The sequence below is a fragment of the Hemicordylus capensis genome, chromosome 3 (genome assembly GCF_027244095.1).
Source record: "Hemicordylus capensis ecotype Gifberg chromosome 3, rHemCap1.1.pri, whole genome shotgun sequence".
Taxonomy (NCBI): Eukaryota; Metazoa; Chordata; class Lepidosauria; order Squamata; family Cordylidae; genus Hemicordylus; species Hemicordylus capensis.
Window position 1 is genome coordinate 74,026,466 of NC_069659.1, and position 21,315 is coordinate 74,047,780.

General features: G+C 40.8%; 1 protein-coding gene across 1 annotated transcript in view; it reads left to right on the top strand.

Moving 5' to 3' along the window:
* Nucleotides 1-21,315, top strand: part of ROBO1 (roundabout guidance receptor 1) — a 927,259-nt gene that overhangs the window by 500,133 nt on the left and 405,811 nt on the right. The window contains 1 exon segment of the mRNA XM_053306810.1: nt 11,243-11,569. Coding sequence (XP_053162785.1) covers nt 11,243-11,569 — 327 coding nt within the window.

A 21,315-nucleotide genomic window follows, 5' to 3' on the forward strand; every position in this document is an offset into this window, starting at 1 on the left:
AATTGCCATTCTAACCCACCGGACCAGCAAAACCTTGGTGACCTTAGATCCCATGGAAGAAGGCTGGAATCTATTCTATGAAAAGGTTTGGTACATTTTATACATACTCTGAGTGCCCTTTGCTCATCCAGGGTGTGCCAGACCTTCTCCTGAGTAGAACGATAGGTCCATCTCGCTCAGTATTGTCCACAGACTGGCAGCAGCTTCTCCAAGGTTGTAGGCAGGAATCTCTCTCAGCCATATCTTGGAGATGCCAGGGAAGGAACTTGGAACCTAGATGCTCTTCCCAGAGTGGCTCCATCCCCTGAGGGAAATATCTTACAGTGCTCACAATTCTAGTCTCTCTTTCATATGCAACCAGGGCAGACCCTGCTTAGCTAAGGGGACAAGTCATGCTTGCTTCCACAAGACCAGCTCTCTGTCTGCTAGCGACCTGTGCTCATTCTCCACACGTGTAGGTGTAACCATGCCTGATATGGACAGAACAGGGAAGGGATGTGCACAAATCAATTTGTTTTATTCTATTTGCACCTGAATCAAATCACCCCTGATTTATTTTGGGTCTGAATCTGTCCTCCCGAATCACACCAGTTTCAAATTGGATTTGATTTTATTCAGATTGATTTGGACCACTTAGGTCCAATTAGGTCCAATTGCCCCTAGGACCAGTTAGGACCCTAATTGGGCCTAGGGGCATCAATTTTGGGTGGTGGGTAGGTTCCCATGGGGGCCACCTACCACCCCTATTTCAAGGCAGTAGGGCACCTGGTTGATTTTTAGTGGTTTTTCTTTCAGTTTTTTCTGATTTTGTATATTTCCACCATATGAGATAATGGGGATTCGAAATTGCCTTAGCCTAACCCTAACATGGATTCCCCAGCTTTCATTTCTTAAATATTTTTTAAATATTTAATTTTTTAAATTTTTTTGAAAGCTAAGCTCCAGCCCTTGTAGAAGTGGAGTTATGGAGCAAAATGTGTGGTCATGATTTTTCAAGTGTTTGGATTCTTTGGTGTATAATAACTTTTCCTTATAATGAATCCCTATGAGGATTCATTGTACACTTTCATTTCTTTTGTTCATTTTGACTGTCATTGGACAGTGCTAACTGTCAACTGCCATGTGTCAACTACACACACACACAGGGGTACTCAGTTTATTTTTTAGTAATATTTGAATTGTTTAGATTCTTTGATGTCTTCATTACACACCTTCATTTCTTCTGTTCATTTTGACCCCAGTGCTTAGTGGGTGAGGATGGGGAATAAGTGGCATCCCATGTGCCAACTACCCCCCAATCCATAAGCCACTGGTTACTCAGTTTATTTTTAAAGAATTTTTGAGGTGTTCAGACTCTTTGGTGTGTCATGAAACTTCATAGGGATTCATTATGAGGAAAGGTTATTAGACACCAAAAAATTTAAACACTTGAAGTAAGTTGTAGAACATAAACGGAGTAGTACACCACTGCCTTGTGGGCGGGAAGGATGTAGTTGTTTTTGTGTAGTTGGTTTTTTTGTATTAGAAATAACTAATTACACTGCCACTGTCACTGTCTTGACCTTCTTTGAGGAAAAGCAGAATATAAATGTAAAATTAAGTATAATTAAATAAGCTGACGTCACGGGCTTGCGGCGATCTCTCAACTGTGCAGGTGTACCTCGCCGTTGCAAAAAGACACTGACATGAACCGAGGGGCCCAGTGTCTCTTCGGACCCCACCGCCACTGAGGGAGGAGGACTGTTCCGCTTCCCTCGTAGCCACCCCTAGGCTACGGTATTTATTTATTTATTTATTTATTAAGCACAGAAGTTTTAGACCGTTTGGCGATGGGCTCTCCAAAGGCAGTTTTAGGGGGCCTTGCGTGGGGGCGGCTCAAGGCTGGGCAGTTGGGGCACCCAAATTGCTTAGGTGCGCCCCTGTAGATAGGCCCTGGGCCTGATCCAGCAGGGCTGTTCTTATAAGAGAATTGCCACTTTAAGGCAGGAGCATACCATATCTTTGACAGCTCCAAGGGAAAGAGAAACTCAGCCAGCAGTGAGCTAGGCACTGAAACAAGAAAGGAATGTTTCCCTGGCAACTTCTTGCAGAAGACTGCTGGGTTTTTATAGCCCAGGCAGAGTAAACTGTCTCTGCCCATTCCCTAGGAAAGGTCTATTTCTTAAAGGAACCTTGCCCAAGTTCTTAAGCACTGGCTTGAGTGACATTGTGGACCTTTGTTAAGGTTGGTAGGTCCTGAAGAGACTTTTCCGAATCTGAGGGACAAAGGCAGTACTGTGTCCTTGGGTCATGCACGAGGTACTGGCAGGCTTCTCCTGGTGTGGGGTTACCAGTGGCCTAGGGTTACCTGGAGCTCTAGATTATAGGTTCTTCCAACCCTGTCTCATCTGAATTTTCTGCATTGGATCTAAGGCTCAGCAGGGAGGGTCTTGGATCCAGCACATGCAGTTGGTTGCCAAATCATGTTGCAATATTGCAGTAATTGCTCTTCTTCTTTGTCTACTTGGCAAAAATTTAGTCCATGCCCTGGTCATTTCTCACCTTGACTGCTGCAACTTTCTCCTCTATGAATGAACAGTCCAATCCTCTGGACTGTCTGATCTCAGTCCTATCCCTTTCATCCAGAACTCTTTTAACAAAATGAGGTATCTCTAATTTATTATTAAAAACTCATATCCACTCAAATCATCATCCATACTGAATATTCCTCAGCAAATGAAAGTAATCAAGTATAATATATTTCTTTCATTGCATGGACTAGCAACAATGTTGTTGCTGTGTATACTTTGGAGAGTTAGACAAGTATACATTTCTCTAGTGGTTTAAAAAAAGCACTTTAGTTACTAGTACGATTATATATGCCTTTGTTCCTCAGAGACGATCACTTCAGCACTTCATATTCAAACTAATATTTATTTATTAGATTTTGATCAAAAGATTATCAAGGTAGCCTATAATAGATTTTATTAATACAACAGTAATTTAGAACACTTGTGCAGCAGGACCCAGCAGTCCTTTAGCTGATTGCAGAGGCCAGCACATGCTCCCCTTCAAGCGGCAATCCTTTTGGATACTGTTCAGCATGTCAAATGGACTGGAGAAAAAAATCTATAATATAGGTCTTCTGTTGAAGTATGTGATTCCAGCATTTTGGCATTTTTAAAAAAACATGAACCAATCTGGTTTGTTTTTTTTAAAAAAAATGTGTCCTCAGGCTGTCATTTTTCTTTCCAGAATGCACCAGTGCATTGCACAATTGTGATATTGTGTCATTTCCTCCTGATTTCTAGGAAGAAAAGTGGTAGCCAGCAAGCCACCAAAGTTGTAGTGGCTTGCACGCAAATGGATACTCACTGATAATTAAAACAGAAGCCGCATTAAATAGCCACCCACGTGAATTCTTGGGTCATGAAACCTGGCCCTTACCCTCACTGTCTCCCTAAGTGGCTCTCCCAAAGGGGCAACTCCCTTTGGTGTCGCCGATTCGGTGGCGACCTGCCACCATAAGCAACGTCCCTTTATAGGTCCAAAGATGACCACCCTGGTCAGATGGAAGGCAGGGTCTGCTGAGTCACTCCTGGGCTCTGATCCTTCAGAGCAGCCATTGCCAGAGGCCACAGTCCCACAGGTCAGGCAGGGAGCTGGCAGATGGTATCACCCTCTCCTTCTCTTGTAGGCAGGTATTCAGCAGCAGCAGCTGCAGACAGCCAACACCAGTCTCTCACCCTCGGAGCTGTCTGAGAAGGAGGTGGGCTCTCCCTCTGCTGCAGGGCTTCTTGCAGGCTGAGGCAGGAGGCAGCATCCCTTTATAAGCCCAGAGATGACCACCCTGGTCAGAAAGAAAGCTGAGTCACTGCTGAGTCACTCCTGGGCCCCAACCCTGCAGAGCAGCCACTGCCAGAGGCCAAAGTCCCACAGGTTAGGCCGCGGGCTGGCAGATGGTCTCACCCTCTCCCTTTCCTGCAGGCAGGTATTCAACAGTAGCAGCAGCAATAGCAACAGACAGCCAATAGCAGTCTCTCACCCTGGGGGTTGTCTGGGAAGCAGGTGGGCTCTCCCTCTGCTGCAGGGCTTCTATTGTGTAAGACTTGGAAACAGCTGATCTTTGTCCATTGTGATGCCTGAACTGGGGTTCATATCTTGTTAATAAATAACTGTAAAGAATATTTAGACAGTTGTGACATTTCACTTACCTTTTCAGAAAAATGGAATGAGATTCTATTTGAATCTCATTGAATTGATAATGTTTTGGTTATGAATCCCTTTTTTACTGTTGGCTTTTTAAAAAGACATCACTAAATAAAAAAATAATATATTAATATGCCTAAAGGAATTAGCTACATCACTTTCTTAAAGTTGATAATATTCATCAAGCAGGCTGAAAGGAGGTGGAATAAGAGCGCAACCATCTCCAGTAAGGATTGGTGGGGTGGGCACATATGATACTGTGTAAAAAACACTGGATGAGAGTTTCTGATATATATATTCATACCAAAATAAATTCTTGTGCTGTATGTCTTGTAGGAAGATGTATGTGCTTTTTCATGCACAGATATGGTCTCTTTGTCAGAAGAAATATGTATGAAATGCTTTTGAGGGATGTGTATGTGTGTACGCTATAAAGTCTGAGTGCCTTGACTTAGAACATAATGACAGGATTGAATGAACAAAATGTGCAGCCCATGCTGCATTTTGAATCTAGAAAATAATTCCTATATTTTTTTAAAGAAGAATGATAGGAAATCCTCAATACTGATTTCCTAGAGTTTTGAAATGTGAACATCTTACATAGCCCTGCTGAATCAGGACAAGGCCTGTCTAGTGAAGTATCTTGTTTACCACAGTGGCCCTTCCCATCTATCTCTGAGAAACCCATAAGCAGGACATGAAGATATGCTCCCTTGCCCACTGTTGTATATCTGGTGTTCAGAGACAAAGCTGCTCCCCACCCCTTTTCCCATGTTAGCTGCGATATCAGGTGAGCAGGGGGAGGATTTGTGGGCCCAGCCCAAGCGATGGGCATGAAGGCTGCCTTTTTGATCCCCTGGCACATGATGCCGGTGGACAAATCAAGCGAAAGTTGTGGCTGCATAAACAGATGGCTCCATCGCTCTATCCTTCAGTTGCTCTGTGGGTAGGCACCCACCTGTCCATCCCTGGACTCAGTGAAGGCTATTCTGGTCACCAATGGGGCCAAGTAGGAATTTTTGGGGTCTCAGCTGATTGGCTAAAGTTGAGGATTCCCCCCCCCCCACTTCTCACTGATTACATTGTGGTAGTCACTGTGGATATTTGGTCACTTTGCAGGTGAGTGCAGGTTGGGGTAGGTCAGTTTGCATTGCCGTTGGACTGGAGGGAAATTGAATGGGAATATGGAGGAAGGCTTGGTGATCTCGTGACTCTCCAGCTGGATCTGCTCCCACTCGGATGCATGCAAGCAGACACCGCCTAGTGCCTCACGACCTGGATTGAAGTGGGCTGGAAAGCATCTCCTTGCTGGGGTTAACCTCGTGGCCAAGAAGAGGTTTGGACTGGGTACTGAGCCAAATAAAAGCCTGGTCCTTCACCCTCCTGTGAACATACCTCCTATGAGGTTAACCCACATAGGTGATACCTGCACTTTAGTTAGATTCCTCACTGCAGGTTTTTGTAATTATTCAATAAAGTGGCCCTAGTTTTTCCCAACTATCCATGTCCTGTCATTATTTGGGCCTGGGTTTGCAATTCTGCCTCTGAACATGGAGGTGGCATACAGTATAGCCATTGACAGATGAATTAATGGAGGGCAGGTCTGTCACCTTCTAAAGTCATCCAAGCTAGTGGACATCACCACATCTTGTGAAAGTAAATTTCATAGATTAATTTAATACAGTTTTGTAATAAATACAGTGCATACTTTTATTAATTACTTAGCAGTACTTTTATTTCTTCCAGTCTAAATCTCCTGCCATTCATGAGATGATCTCTGGTTCTAGTGTTGTAAGAGAGGAAGAAAAACTCCTCTCCACTCACTTTCTCCATGCTATCCATAATTTTATTAGATGTAATCATGTGTCCCTTCCTTAGTCACCTTTTTAATGAACTAAAAAGCCGCAAACACCATAATAATTTCTCATAAGACAGATGCTCCAGCCCCCTGATCATTTTGGTGCTGTAAAAAAATAACATTTATATAGTGAATCCCAGCATATCTGAAGATATAGGATGCAGTAACTGCTTTTTCTAAGCAGATCTGAGCTTGGGCATTAAACTCTATATACATGGCCTTTAGGTCTCAAGAAGAAATGCAGGATATATGTTGGGGGGGAAATGCTCAGACAAGAGTTTAATTTTTGACTGACATTGGTAGTCAAACTAAAACCTATGGACACTAGGACTCTATCCCCAATTCTTGATTATGTCTGTATAACTGCATGAAGCTGGAGATTCTCTACATCCCCAAGCTTGGAGCTGATGGCGGGGGAGGTGACAGTCTCCACCATTGTAGAAACTCACTATATAATTCCTTCCAGCTTCAAATTTGGAGATGGAAGCAGGGAGTTTTGTCACTGATCTCCACAATGGCAAACCTCAGCCTTCATCTCCCTTAGTGTTGAGAGGATGGGCATCTTTCCCAAGGTGAAGAGGAATGTTAGGGCTTCTCTTGTCACTGTCAGAAGAGGACTGCAGTGTAACACTTGCCATGATCAAGTTAGCCAGTAGAATTGTGGACCCTGGGTCAAAGCCCTTAACATGAAATATTAATATTAAGAAATTATTTAAGAAAGGAAATTGTTCTGATCTCCTTAATAGATCAAAGTACAGAAGATGGCATATAATTTATGCATAAGGCTATTGGGTGAGTTAATGAATGGGCCCATATTATGGTTCATAGTTCTTCTTTCTAACCAGCTCCATATAGAACCTTTTTCATTAAAAAAACAAAAACAAAAAACAAAAACAAAAAAACAGAACAAAACCCAGCAGAATAAATTAACTTTTGGCAAAATCCTGGCATTCATTTTCAATGAATAAAGGAAGGTGGCCAGTATTTATGAGCACAGTAATTGCTCACTTAACCAACAGCATGGGATACTTGACATGCTATATTTTGTGCTATTGAAATATGAAATGTATACTAGAGCAGGTTGTGCAAGTTTTTCAGTTTCTCCTGATTCTGCGTTAAGTGCTTTTTGAGCGTTGGGGGAATGTGGGCTCTTTGTAGATAAAACATGTAACTATTAAGTATTGTGTTTCTGTGTTCACAAACTATCCCTTGTAGGACAGATCATTGACAAGAAAATTATAGGATTGGTGCCCTTTGTAAGATTTATGTTGATACATGAAGTTGCTTCTATTCAATAAAGCACAAACTGAAACTTTAATAACTTGACTATAAGGAGAGGAAAAATTAAAAGTGTAGCTGTGGAAGAAGATTACTCAGATGTCAAAGCTATTATATGCCTTCCAGCAGCTGCCATCAAATTTGCTTTTAATACTCTCTATGTGCCACTCATCTCCTCATGAAACACATCGCTCTGAACAATTTAGGGAATTTTCTAGAATGTAAAAAAAATCCAACTCCAATTTTATTACACTGCTTTAGTATGTGACAAATATTCATAAAAATATGTTTATGGGCAGAGGAGGGTGTGTTTCCGTTTCTACATAGAGGAAATGTGTATATTCTCTACATTTGAATGTGACAATCGTCTTTCCTTCTATATCCTGCTTTTCTAGAAAGTTTTAAAAATATCCCCCCACTAAAATTTGATTGTGCCATACAGAGCTAGAAGGGCTAGATATTAGGTTTTATTTATTTTATTTATTGTTAAATATATACCCCACTTTTCATTAAGAAAATCCCAAGGCGGCTCACAATAAAATTTAAAAACAAGATTATAAAAAAGACACATTAAAATATTGAACTAAAAATATAAAAACAAATCTGATTTCAAAAAACCCCAAATTACTTAGGGATGTGCAAAAAAATTCAGGCACAGATCGATCTGTGCTTGAAACGAGCAATTTCGGGTGATTCGGGGATGAACCGAATCACCCCTGATGCCCCCCGATATTTTGGGGGGCTGAGCCGAATCACCCGAATTTCAGGGCCAAAAAATTCGGGTGATTTGGCTCATGACCGATTTTTTGGGAATTTTTGAAGTTTTAGTGACTTTGGGGCAGTTCAGGGGCATAGCATGGGATCTGGACAAAAAGAGTGGGGTGGGGTGGTAGTGCCTAATGGGTGCAGGCCACCACCCCAAGTTCAGGGGGATTGGGCAAAGGGCTGATTTTTGGGGAATTTCTGAAGTTTTGGTGTCTTTGGGGCAGATTGGGGGCAGAAAGTGGGGCCCGGGGCAGAAGAGTGGGGTGGCGTGGTAGTGCCCAATGGGTGGAGGCTACCACCCCAATCTCAGGGGGATTGGACAAAGGGCTGATTTTTTGGGATTTTTTGAAGTTTTAGTGACTTTGGGGCAGTTTGGGGGCAGAAAGTGGATCTGCCCCAAAAGAGTGGGATGGGGTGGTAGTGCCTAATGGGTGGAGGCTACCACCCCAATTTCAGTGGGATTGGGCAGAGGGCTGATTTTTTGGGAATTTTTGAAGTTTGGGTGTCTTTGGGGCAGATTGGGAGCAGAAAGTGGATCTGCCCCAAAAGAGTGGGCTGGGCTGGTAGATAGTGCCTAATGGGTGGAGGCTACCACCCATCCCCAATTTCAGAGTGATTGGGCAGAGGGCTGAATTTTGGTGAATTTCTGAGGTTTGTCTTCATAAGGTGCAGTGTGCTAGATTGATCCATTCATCATATTCTTAGTACATGAGAGTGTGAAAAAGTGAAAGTCGGGTCATGAGAGTTGTTTAATTGAAAAAAATCTTATTTGCTATCATAGAATGAGAATTCACACCTCAGAAAATAAGGGAATAACATCCCTTCAGAAAAATTTCTGAGAGGACGGGTGAAATTGGGGACGGGTGGTAGCCTCCACCCATTAGGCACTATCTACCAGCCCAGCCCACTCTTTTGGGGCAGATCCACTTTCTGCCCCCAATCTGCCCCAAAGACACCAAAACTTCAAAAATTCCCCAAAAGTCAGCCCTTTGTCCAATCCCCCTTAAATTGGGTGGTAGCCTCCACCCATTAGGCACTACCGCCCCATCCATTAGGCACTATCCCCTCCACCCATTAGGCACTATCACCCCACCCCACTATTCTTCCCCAGGCCCCACTTTCTGCCCCAATCTGCCCCAAAGACACAAAAACTTCAAAAATTCCCAAAAATCAGCCCTTTGTCCAATCCCCCTTAAATTGGGGTGGTAGCCTCCACCCATTAGGCACTACCACCCCATCCCACTATTCTGCCCCAGGCCCCACTTTCTGCCCCAATCTGCCCCAAAGACACACAAACTTCAAAAATTCCCCAAAAATCAGCCCTTTGTCCAATCCCCCTTAAATTGGGGTGGTAGCCTCCACCCATTAGGCACTACCACCCCATCCCACTATTCTGCCCCAGGCCCCACTTTCTGCCCCCAATCTGCCCCAAAGACACCAAAACTTCAGAAATTCCCCAAAAATCAGCTCTTTGCCCAATGCCCCTGAAATTGGGGTGGTAGCCTGCACCCATTAGGCACTACCACCCCACCCCACTCTTTTTGCCAAGATCCCATGCTATGCCCCTGAACTGCCCCAAAGTCACTAAAACTTCAAAAATTCCCCAAAAATCAGCCCTTTGCCCAATCCCCCTGAAATTGGGGTGGTAGCTTCCACCCATTGGGTTCTACCAGCCCACCCCAATATTTTGCCCCTGGTCCCCCTTTTCCCCCCCAAATTGATTTGTATTCGGATTCAGATTAAATCCAAATCCAAACCGAATCAAGGGTGATTCGGGTGGCCCATATTTGGGCACAAAACAGAACAGGGGTGATTCGGTTCAGGTCCCAAACCTAATCACCAAAAATCCAAATTGCACACCCCTAAAATTACTAATATCCTTTCCCCACTAAGAATATCCTTGTCTGGGAATAACAAAATGTTCATATCCCCCCCCCCTCGCTGTTAATAGCAGCATTAGGAAAGGAAGAAAGGACAATTTTAAGCTGGGAAAGAATGTGTGGGTGTGTATTCTTATCAATCTAAATGATAAGAATATAGGAAGCTGCCTTATACCAACTCAGACCATTCACCCATCTAGCTCCGCATTGTCTACACAGACTGGCAGCGGCTTTTTCCAAGGTTGCAGGCAGGAGTCTCTCCCAGCCCTGTCTGGAGGTACTAGGGAGGAAACTTGGAACCTTCTGTATGCAAGCATCAAAATTTTCTTCCCAGAGCAGCCCCATTCCCTAAGGAGAAAATCTTACAGTGCTCACACATGTGGTCTTCAAATGGAGACCCTACTTAGCAAAGTGGGCAATTCATACTTGGTACCACAAGAGCAGCTTTCGTCCCAAAATCTCCATAAGGTATATGCCTTATACCAAGTCATAACATTAGTCCATCTAGATATGGACCAACAGATATGCCTTTGCGTATAGCAATAGCAATAGCACTTACATTTATATACCGCTCTATAGCCGGAGCTCTCTAAGCGGTTTACAATGATTTAGCATATTGCCCCCAACATTCTGGGTACTCATTTTACCGACCTCGGAAGGATGGAAGGCTGAGTCAACCTTGAGTATCTGCTTTAAGCAAAGAAAAATATATTTCCTGCATCATGTCTAGTTCAGTCCAAAGACACACAGGAATCGGAGGTCTGAGTGGCCATATTTACTTGGTGAACGCATCACCAATTTTTCAAAAATAGTTCTCAAAGTGGGTTACAGTTAAGAGGAATAAAGTGTCGGTAAAATTACAGCTGTTGCAGTAGAACATTTAAAGAAAAAATAGAGGGCTACCTTTCATGAGTAACTTTCATCAGATGTAACCATTGTTAGCCATAAGAACAGCCCTGCTGGATCAGACCCAACACGTGTCTAGTCCAGCACCCTGTTTCACACGGTGGCCCACCAGCTGTCACTGGGAAGCCCACAGGCAAGAGGTGAGGGTATGTTCTCTCTCTTGCTGTTGCTCCCCTGCAACTGATATTTAGAGGTGTCTTTCCTTTGATGCTGGAGGTGGCCTGTAGGCACTAGAATAGACCCATAGCTGAATCCTAGTTCTCTAGACTTTCATAAGTGATCTTCTTAAGTAAAACAAAGCCTGAACACTTTTTATCAGATCTTAGTGTAGTACAAATTAAACTGAATTGTGCATTTCTTTTTTTAGGTTCTCGTCTTCGCCAAGAGGATTTCCCACCTCGAATTGTTGAACATCCTTCGGATCTTATTGTTTCTAAAGGAGAACCAGCAACTTTGAACTGCAAGGCTGAAGGCAGGCCAGTGCCAACTATTGAGTGGTATAAAGGAGGAGAAAGGGTTGAAACTGACAAAGATGATCCTCGCTCTCATCGGATGCTGTTGCCAAGTGGATCTTTATTTTTTTTACGCATTGTTCATGGCCGCAAAAGTAGACCTGATGAAGGAGTCTATATCTGTGTAGCGAGGAATTACCTTGGTGAAGCTGTGAGCCATAATGCATCACTGGAAGTAGCAAGTAAGTGGTTCTCTTCCACCCCCACCTTTAACTGGCAGTAATTTCTTTAGCAGTTAACTTAAGTGGAATTTCAAACCTAAAAGTCCTTGGCTTTTAATGTCTTAGTTGAAGCTACAGAGAGCTCTTGAATAGTTCGTTTTAATTGTGAAACACTAGCGTTCTACCAACATTTGTATTCAATGTTTATACAGATGATGATGATGATTATGACTAAGTAGGGAAGAGTGCCTACTTTTTGCTTTGAGAATGTGATTGGATAGACAGCAAGCTAACTGCATCCAACAATAGATTTTAATTTGAGTGTTTATGGTTCATTTTAAGTTCAGTTGTTGTTTTTTTAAGTATGGAAATAATCCAAACAAAGGTTTCGATAAAAATGTAATGAAGACTTAGTTTTTGAAGCAGGTTTTTCGTTCGTTTGTAAGAACAGAACTGTTCCAGATAGTTGTAAAATGGAATATGGATATTATTGTACTTGTTTGAATGTACTTATAGTTGCAGCACATCCACTATTTATTTCAGTGAGCTTGTATTTGTGCTTTAATTAATGGAGCTCTTGTGCACTATAGTCATACAGTCTGTTTGCATTCACACTGGTATCTGCAGTGATAGTGTGAGATCTTGCTCCCACCTAGCCATGAACCTCTGGCAAGCAGATGCTAAAATTTGTTATGAGTTGTGTAGGAAAACCTCATGATTAAATAGCTTGTTTGAAGCATTGACATCTGCAGGGTTCTCAAACTTTTATGTGTGTGTGTGTGTGGGCAGTAAGTAATGTTTAAATTGGCCCATCGAAATGCTAAGAGCGTATTTTAGGTGAGGTATCCAGTATAATCTGTTAAATGTCCTGGTCTTGTACTTTCTGTGTTAATTCATTAGAATAATTCTAATTAAATGTTGTTAATGGCTTATTTAAGCTTCTGTCTGCAAAAGTTATATACTCTTTCCCCTTTATTAAGTGTAGCTTTTGGTATTATGTATTGATTGTTTATTTTGTAGGAAATTTTACAGTATCGATGGCATGACATATACAGTATGTATATAAGATTCTCTATCATGCTACAAATGCCATTTTTTCTTATAGCTGTTGATATTGTTTTCAGAATCATAAATATTTGGTAACTAATAGCTTTCTATGGGTGGGGAGTTTACTGGGGTTTAATTTACTCCATTAAATGCTGTCAAGTTAAGGAAGGTCTAAATTGATCGTGCAGTATTGCTGTTCCCAATTCTCCTGTCAGCTTAAATGCACGTTCTACTGATGTTTTCAGTCATCTTGATTTAGACTACAATTAGATTCTTAGTGATAAAATCTGGATATTTGTGCAGAAGGTTAGTTCTACTACAAGGTTTTCATAGTGCTTTATGAAGAACTTGAAATTTTTAAAAATGTATACAACAACAGTCCTTGAAATGTTTGCCGCATTATAGTTCTATAGTATTATGTTGCGTATGTGCTTTTAACTTTTACGTTAGTCAACTTGTATTTATGAAATGCTGAGTGAGATTAGCAGAGACTTGAAATACAGGAAAAATGTGACTTTTTGAGAAGTTCGGTGAATAGATCTAGAAACGCAGGTGTGAGTGTGTGTTAGTGATTCCCCATAAACTGCCTAGAAAAATCCTAATAGAAAAAGTCTATTAAAAGTGTACAAAGAAAAAGTTGTGAATTTCTGAAGGCTAGTGAATTTTTTAAAAAACAATTTCAGTATCTGTGCTATTAAAACTTTATACTAAAATATAAAGTTCAGTTGAGGAGAAACCAGTTTCAAGCTTGTCAAATTGTTGCTATACTCTGGCTGTGCTGAATGAAAATCATAGGCACAAACAATAGAGTTGAGGATGGCTGTGGTTTTCCGTTAGCTGATTGCTTTATCATCTTGAGCACCCTGTTTGTACTCTTCTGCTGGAAATGACATCATTTCGATAACTTCATTGCAGGTATGACCATGAATAATAATGAATGCTTGTTTGATCCTTGCACAAACATTTCACTTGTACCATATTACGAGTTTTAAAAAGTATGTATTGCATTTATGAAACAAAGAGGCTATTCTAAGACATCATTGTCATCACTTTTAGCAACATTTTTAATAATAATACTTAGCATTTATATAGCTCAGTCATTAATTCATGTATCAATAATAATCATACAATATTTAGCATTTATATGGTGCGTTTTGAGTTTGCAAACCATTTCACATTTATTTATTTAACTAGCATATTTCTATATCGCCCAAAACCTGTGTCTTTGGATGGTTTACAATTAAAATCATTTTCTTTTGGGAGGGCATGTTTTATTCCCAATTAAAACTTGAAAATGTGAAGGGGAAAAAGGGGACCTGGAGAGAGTTGAGGGGGATGGTGGATGATTCCTGGAAGAGGAGAAGCCTGACACACAGAGGGGGGAAGGGACAGAGGGACCCCCAGAAGCTGGCTGGGGAAGCCCACCCCGGCTGGCTTGCTCCCTTCCTCCTGAAGGTGAATCCCCCCGCTTCTCCTCACGTGCCCCACAAGCTCTAGCTCTAGCTGGTGATACTTCTTACAACAGGCCAGTAAGATAAATAGTAATAACTTGTGTTGCAGCTTGGGGAGCTCAAGTTGAGAAGAAGTCGTTTTCTTAAGTTCATATGGCAGAGGCAGAATTCAAACTGCAAATTTTCTAATTCACATTTCAGTTTCTTAGTCTCTGTGCCAGTGTTTTTCATTGTAAGGCCTGAAGCTAGGTGACCCCCAGTAACCCTAAGTGAGGGTCCCTGACTACTTGTTTGTTGGGCCTGTGAGAAGCTCTGGGCAAAGCTCAGTACTCTGCACAGTTCACCAACACCATGCGGGGATTACCATTCTCACTGTGCAGTGTTTCACTTTTGCTCATAGTTCGTGGGGGCCTGTTAAGGGATTTGGAGCCCTCTTGAGCCCAAGTACCCTCTTGGAAGGCATGCTGGGGAGTTTGCTGCTCCCCAGTTCTTTTCCAATATAGTTCCTTTATATAGAGAAGATTTCTCAGGTCTCTGTATCACTGAGAAAAGTCAGGACAGTAAGAAACGGCTTTCACATTGAAGGGGTTTTTTTGTTTTTGCCAAAGTGGCACCCATTGAAAAATAGTGCAATTCTACTTCCTATATCTCTTGACCTGTAAGCCAGTGTTCTTCATTGTAAAGTCTGAAGGCTAATGGTGACCCCCATCAACCCTAAGTGAGGATCACTGACTAATTGCTTGTTGGACCTGTGTACAGCTTTGAGCAAAGCTCAGTACTCTGCACAGTTTCCCGACACCATGCTGCCAAGGATATTATCAGAGCTTCAAGCACTGCTGAACCTGCTGCTGCCTACAGAGACAGTGGCAAAAAAAAAAAAAAAAGGTTAAAAATAATTACCTCCCTCGAGTGCTACTCACTTGATATGAATTCTAGGTCTCCAGTGGTGACCAAGGGAGTGGTTAGAAAGAAGACTGTTTTAAGATATGCCAATATTTTTCTTCCCATTCTACAAATATGGTTCTGAAACGGAGAGAATATTGACTAGCCTAAGGCTACCTAATAAGTTCATGGCTGAGGTAAAATTTGAATAGGGATGACTTCTCAGGTCAATCTTTATCAGTACACTACACTAACTACGTCTTAATTAAATGTTTCTACATTTTAATTAAATCATCAGCTATATAGAGAATTTGGAATTCTGATGCAAGGTTCTGATTATTTTTTAGTTAAACTGAGTTACTAATAGAGATTATCATTAGCAATAAGGGCAGCTTTATATAAATAAATATGAACCATCAAAGTTAATTAAACACTCTAGATGATAATAAGAAAACCATAACAAAGAACCCTAATATTATTATGTACCTTTTCTCCTATTACCTATGTTTCTTTGTTAAAATGAAAGCACTTTTTCTACTATAGTTTCCCATCTACCTTTCCCTTGGAATTATCCCTCAACACATCTTTACAAAACTTATTATGTACTTATTGTGTGGATGTTTAATGAATTGTTAAGAAAACTTTTATATATTGCTTTTCATTTTTTGTTTGTTTGTTAGTTTGTTTTACCTCTCTGTACATATATGTAGGCTATTTTCCACATGGAAAAGTGGCTTTTGTGAAAGCCCAAATAAGATTAACTATTGAAATTAGGGTCAAATATAATAATCTTAGTGATTGCTAGAATGTAATAAACATAGGAAACTCTGGAAGCAGCTTTTATTTCTTTTTTGTAAATAAGCTAAAAAGCATTGACTATCTTAATGAGTACAGTAGTAAGAAAAACAAGATTTGAGGCATGACAGTGTATGAAGCATATAGTATGTGATGCATATTATGCCTTTGAAGGCATAATAGAAGCTGGAATTCCTTGCTTCCTAATTAATATTTGGTTGGATATTTCTTCTTTGAATACGAACTGCCATCCTTTCTACTTTTTTTCGAGAATCAGTTCTCTTAAACTAACCCTTTTTAGCCTACTATTCTTAAGGAAAGTAAGCTTATGAGATCACTCAGCATTCTGTGTGTTTGCGTGTCCATGTGCGTGTCCTCTAATCACATCAACTTTGCAATGCCTGGACGAATATTAACCAAATGGGGTACAGTTGTAGGAACACATAGGCACACTAAGGATGTGCACAGAACCGGTTCCATGCATTCCTAGGCGGGTAGGGAGGTTTCTTTAAGGGGCAGTCAACATCGCCACGGAAGTGGCCGTAGTGCGTGCATGTTCCTAGAATGAAGAGCTGAATGGTTCTGTGCACATCCCTAAGGGACACGTCAATGGTGTCGTTTGTAATGATGTTATCCAACCCAATTCAAGATAGCAGATGTGTAAAAATTTGAGCCATAAGTGGCCTCACTTGTGAATTGCCTAACCAATTTGAACCAAATTTGCTACACCTGTAGGGACACATAGGGATGCCTCAATGGTGTAGTTTGTGATGATGTAATCCACCCAATTCAAGATGGCAGATCCGTGAACATTTGAGGTGAACTTGTAGACTGTAGAACTGATTTGAACAAAATTTGGCACAGTTGTAACAAATGGCACATAGGGAAACCTCAGTGGTGTACTTTGCAATGATGTTGTCCACCCTGATGAAAGATTGCAGATGCATTAACGTTTGAGGCACAAGTGGGCAATTTGAACCAGATTTGCTATAGTTGACACCTATAGGTGAACCTGGGATAGGTTCCTACACATAGGGATGACTCAATGGTATAATTTGTGATGATGTCATCCACCCTAATTGAAGATGGCTGACACGTGAATATGGTTCTGGGAGGGGCTTGTTGAAGAAAAATATGGTTGATGGAAAGTATAATGGAATAATACAGAGAGCTGTAGTCTTCATTACAGATGGAGAATTTTGAGGTTATTAAATATGAATTTCTCAGGTAATGCTGCAGAATCTTGGTAAAAGTTGTGACATGAAGCTAGCATGTTATTTATGGTGAGAGTATATACAGCAATAAGGTATGTTTCTTAATGCTGCAGGACCATAAATGGTTGGTGGTCTTTATGTATGGCACAAAACCAGGCCGAGGGAGCAAGATATTATTCAGTTATGAATAAGCAGAAAAGTTTTTAACTTCCAAAGTAAATTGAAACATTAGAAATGAAATAGTCAGGAGAGGATATGGAGTGCAGAGGAGGGAAGTGTCTCACTGGAATTTTTTTTTAAAGACTCGAAGCTGAGGATGAGTTGGAGCTTCAGCAATGAGCAGTTAACTGATTCCATCATAAGTGTTACATTTGTGATTGATATTATCATTCAGCACTGCAAAAATGAATTGTGGAAGAACTGATCTCCATTTAGACACAACAGTCAGAATGGGCCAGGCAGCTGAGATTACCTGCAGAGGGCTAAAATTAATAGACACAGTCAGCAATGTTGGAATTGTTACTGAAAATATGACATACTGTGGAAAGGTAATAAATCAAGGAGCAAGTAAAGAGAGATGGGCAATGGCAATGCAAGCCCGGAAACCATGCAAGGAAGAAGTACACAAGATGTAGCAATCTACAATGTCTTGTGCAATTTCTAGTGTTGCCAGAGAAATAATAATTGAACCTGATTTTTTTGTTTTCTTGGTATTTAAAATCAGAATGAACAATGAGGTATAGTGGGACAAAAGTGGAGGCAGCACTAAAGAGCATTCTACATTGGTATCTATAGAATCTGGGGAAAGTGGACAGAAAGAGTGAAGTCTATAGCTGGTCAAGGGAGGTCGTAATTATCAAGACTGCACTCCCACTAAACTCATTCTAGGTAGATTTCAAACTCCCAACAGTTTTATCTCAGCATACAATGAGTTTGCAACAAGTCTCCACCACCTTCTCCCAAACCTTACATGGTAACTGCAGCCAGAGGCGAACATATAGTTTCCATGGTATCTGACATTCATACTGAACATTCAATCTGCCTGGGAAATTAACTTTCCAGGGGCACCTGGGATAGTGCCATATGAGCTTTCCTGAAGATGTGCTAAGATGCCTGGTGTGCTCCTATGTGAAACAGGATTTGGGTTAGATGGGCCTTGAGCCAGATCCAGAAGAGCTGTAATGTTCTTATGGACTGCAGGTTTTTACCACCACTACTGAAGATGATGCAGAGCAGGTGTGGCCCATGAACGTGCCTCCGGGGTGGGGTGGGGGGCGGGCGGCTTCTTTAAGTGTAAAAGAAGCCGGTGTCCATGCCACCCAGAAGCCCCCGCAGGGGAATCACCTCCACCACTCACTTGACCGCTGGTGGGGGCTCGCCTCTGTGGGAGCCAGGTGAGTGGCGGAGGCGATTCCCCGCTGTGGGGGCTGCTGAGCAGCATGGAGCACCGGCTTCGTATACACTTAAAGAGGCCGCCCCCCCCGGGCTAAGCCTGGTGCAGAGTGGGACTTAAATAGTTATGGAACTACGGTGGGTATTTTGGAAAAGAGTTGGTTCTGTTACACTCCTTATTGTTATATTAGTAGCATGATGGTGTCCATATTTCAGAACAAAGTTCAGGAAGAAATAATGTGGTGGTGATGTTTTTGACCTCTGCTTTACCTTGAAAACATGGCAGCTATTTCATGACGTGCCCTGTCTTAGATTTTGAAAGGGAAGATTCCATCTTCAGTAGTTAATTTTGGCCACTCCTTCTAGTTGTGGCTTACATACCTGCAATAAATGCTGTCTAACCTCATTGGCTTAGTTCACACAGCTCAGCAAACCATGGTTTGACCATATGTGTCTAAATCCTGGGCTAGTTTGTTCTTTCTTCTCTCATGCTCTATTACTACTTATATAATTCTATTTATTTATTTATTTATTCAATTTCTATAATGCCCTTCCAAAAATGGCTCAGAGCGGTTTACACAGAGAAATAATAAATAAATATAAGATGGATCCCTGTTCCCAAAGGGCTCACAATCTAAAAAGAAACATAAGATAGACACCAGCAACAGTAACTGGAGGTACTATGCTGGGGGTGGATAGGGCAAGTTACTCTCCCCCTGCTAAATAAAGAGAATCGCCACGTTAAAAGGTGGTTCTTTGCCAAGTTAGCAGAGGTTAGGGTGATTTTTGAAAATTATAGCTTGCTATTGTATGTGAACTCTGGAAACAATGGTTTGTGCCAGTTGTAGCTTGCCTAAAATGTTATGGTTTGCAGTCTGGGAAGGGAGAGACAGAATTGCAGTGTTTAAGGGCAAGAGGTAATTGAAGGGGTTTTGGTGAAGTAATTTCTGTATGTGATAGTAGAAATTTTCTTTCCACCAAGGAGGAGCATAAATGCTTAAGAAAATGACATACAGTACAATCAATAACCACCTTGGGATTGTTATGAAATTCAACAATAAAATAAATAAATAACATTAATAAATAAGGAGGCCCCAGAAGAAGCCTTAAATTAAATCTTTGTTTATTTAAATTTGTATTCCACTTTCCCCACAAACTGTGGCATAAAACTGTTTACAATTTAAAAACCATGTATCACACAGATTAAAAGCCCAATAATGCCCATATCCAATAAAGTTAGTTGGATATAAAAAAATGAATAGCTTGTTGTTATAAATACATACCCAAAGTCATTGTACCAATTGTTTAGAGGGAAATGTTAACCTGTGCTTTTAAAACTGTCTGTGACTTGAACTATGATATGTTTTACCTACCTGGCTTCTTTCAGTCAGTACAATGCAGACAAGATAGAAAGCTATGTTGATTGATTGAGCTGTGCACCAGTGCTATTTGTATGGGCTTTCATTTCCTTGAGATGCCTTGGGGACATCTTCTTCTTGTCACTCTTCTCCCTCATCCTTTGGTCCATCTGTCACCCATGAGAATTAATGTTATCAACTGAGCTGTTTTCTTTTGGATCATTTGATGCAATATCAGCTTATTTCCCCCTCATGCAATTATCTATGCAGGTACATGACTGTGTAGAAAAATGTTAGTGTGACTAAACAGCATATTTAGAGAGTGGTAGTTGCTTCTGTGACTATGATGGTAGTTCTGTCACTGTGGCTACACGGATAGCTGCAACTGTCTATGTACTGTTCAGTTCAAATTAGTGCTTCTCCTTATAGGCATGTACACAGATCATGTGAAAGAAATGTCAGGGATTTGTATGCAAGTTTGTTCTGATCTTGCAAATTAACATGGGCAGGGATGTGTGTTTCTGCAGTTCTTTGATTCATGTTTCAGTTCTTCCTGGGAGAGTCCTTCATTTTTTGGTCTTGATTTGTTTCATTTTAGTTTGGTTGTTTTATTTGGGGTCTCTCTCTCTCATATATATATAGAGAGAGAGAGAGAGAGAGAAAGAGAGAGAGAGAGAGAGAGAGGAAGAGGGAAAGGGAGGACTGTATTTCTTTGTAATGATTTACCATTAGTTTTCATCATAAAACGAAGAGAGAAAATTTATTTTCATTTGTCTTTATTTATTTGTTTTCATTTGTCTTTATTTAAGAAATGAATGCATACCACTAGTACTGATCATCTGATTGACAGTGGTCTTTTAAATATGTGGGATCCAATACAGATGCGTGATCTTACCTGCTGGGAACAGAGTGAAGATAGTCTTTTATTGACATACTTCTGAAAGCTAATAAAGTATATTTGAAAAGATCTTCTAGACTTTTCTGTGAAAAGCTTAGGCATCAGGGGGAAAATAGGAACAAACATATTAACAACCAAACATGTTTATTCAAGTTCTTCATAAGCACTGGCATGTAAAGGTTTTATTGAACAGTTGTTTGAAGGTTTTTCTAAAAAAAATTCTCTTTGCCATCAAGTGAGAATTAATATACTAAAGTTATAACAGCATTTGGTATCCTGAAGTTACTGGATGTCAGCGTCTAAAGTTTTTTAAAACAAGACGACCTTGAAATATTATTTCTTGCACAATAATGATGCTTGTAACCGCTGGCTGTTTCATAATGTGGTGTTTTGTATTTTAGGAAATAAAATGCTTGCATCAGCTTATTGTCTTCATAGAAGCTTTGGATGTTTGAAGTAATGTTTTTTACTACTTCCGTCAACAGCACACAACATATTATCAATACGACTTACTCAATAGGAGACTTAAGGCTTTTATGTATTCTGTTTAATTCTGGGCCAGTAAGGGTGGAGAAGACTGAAAAAAGAAAGACTGAATGAGTCAAACCACTTGACAAGTTCAATGAATAATATATCGAGCAATCTTACCTTACTGGATGAAGAACAATGCCTTAGAACAAAAAACCAAATCAAGGAGCTATGTCTAAGTAGTGTTATGTTTACTTAATGA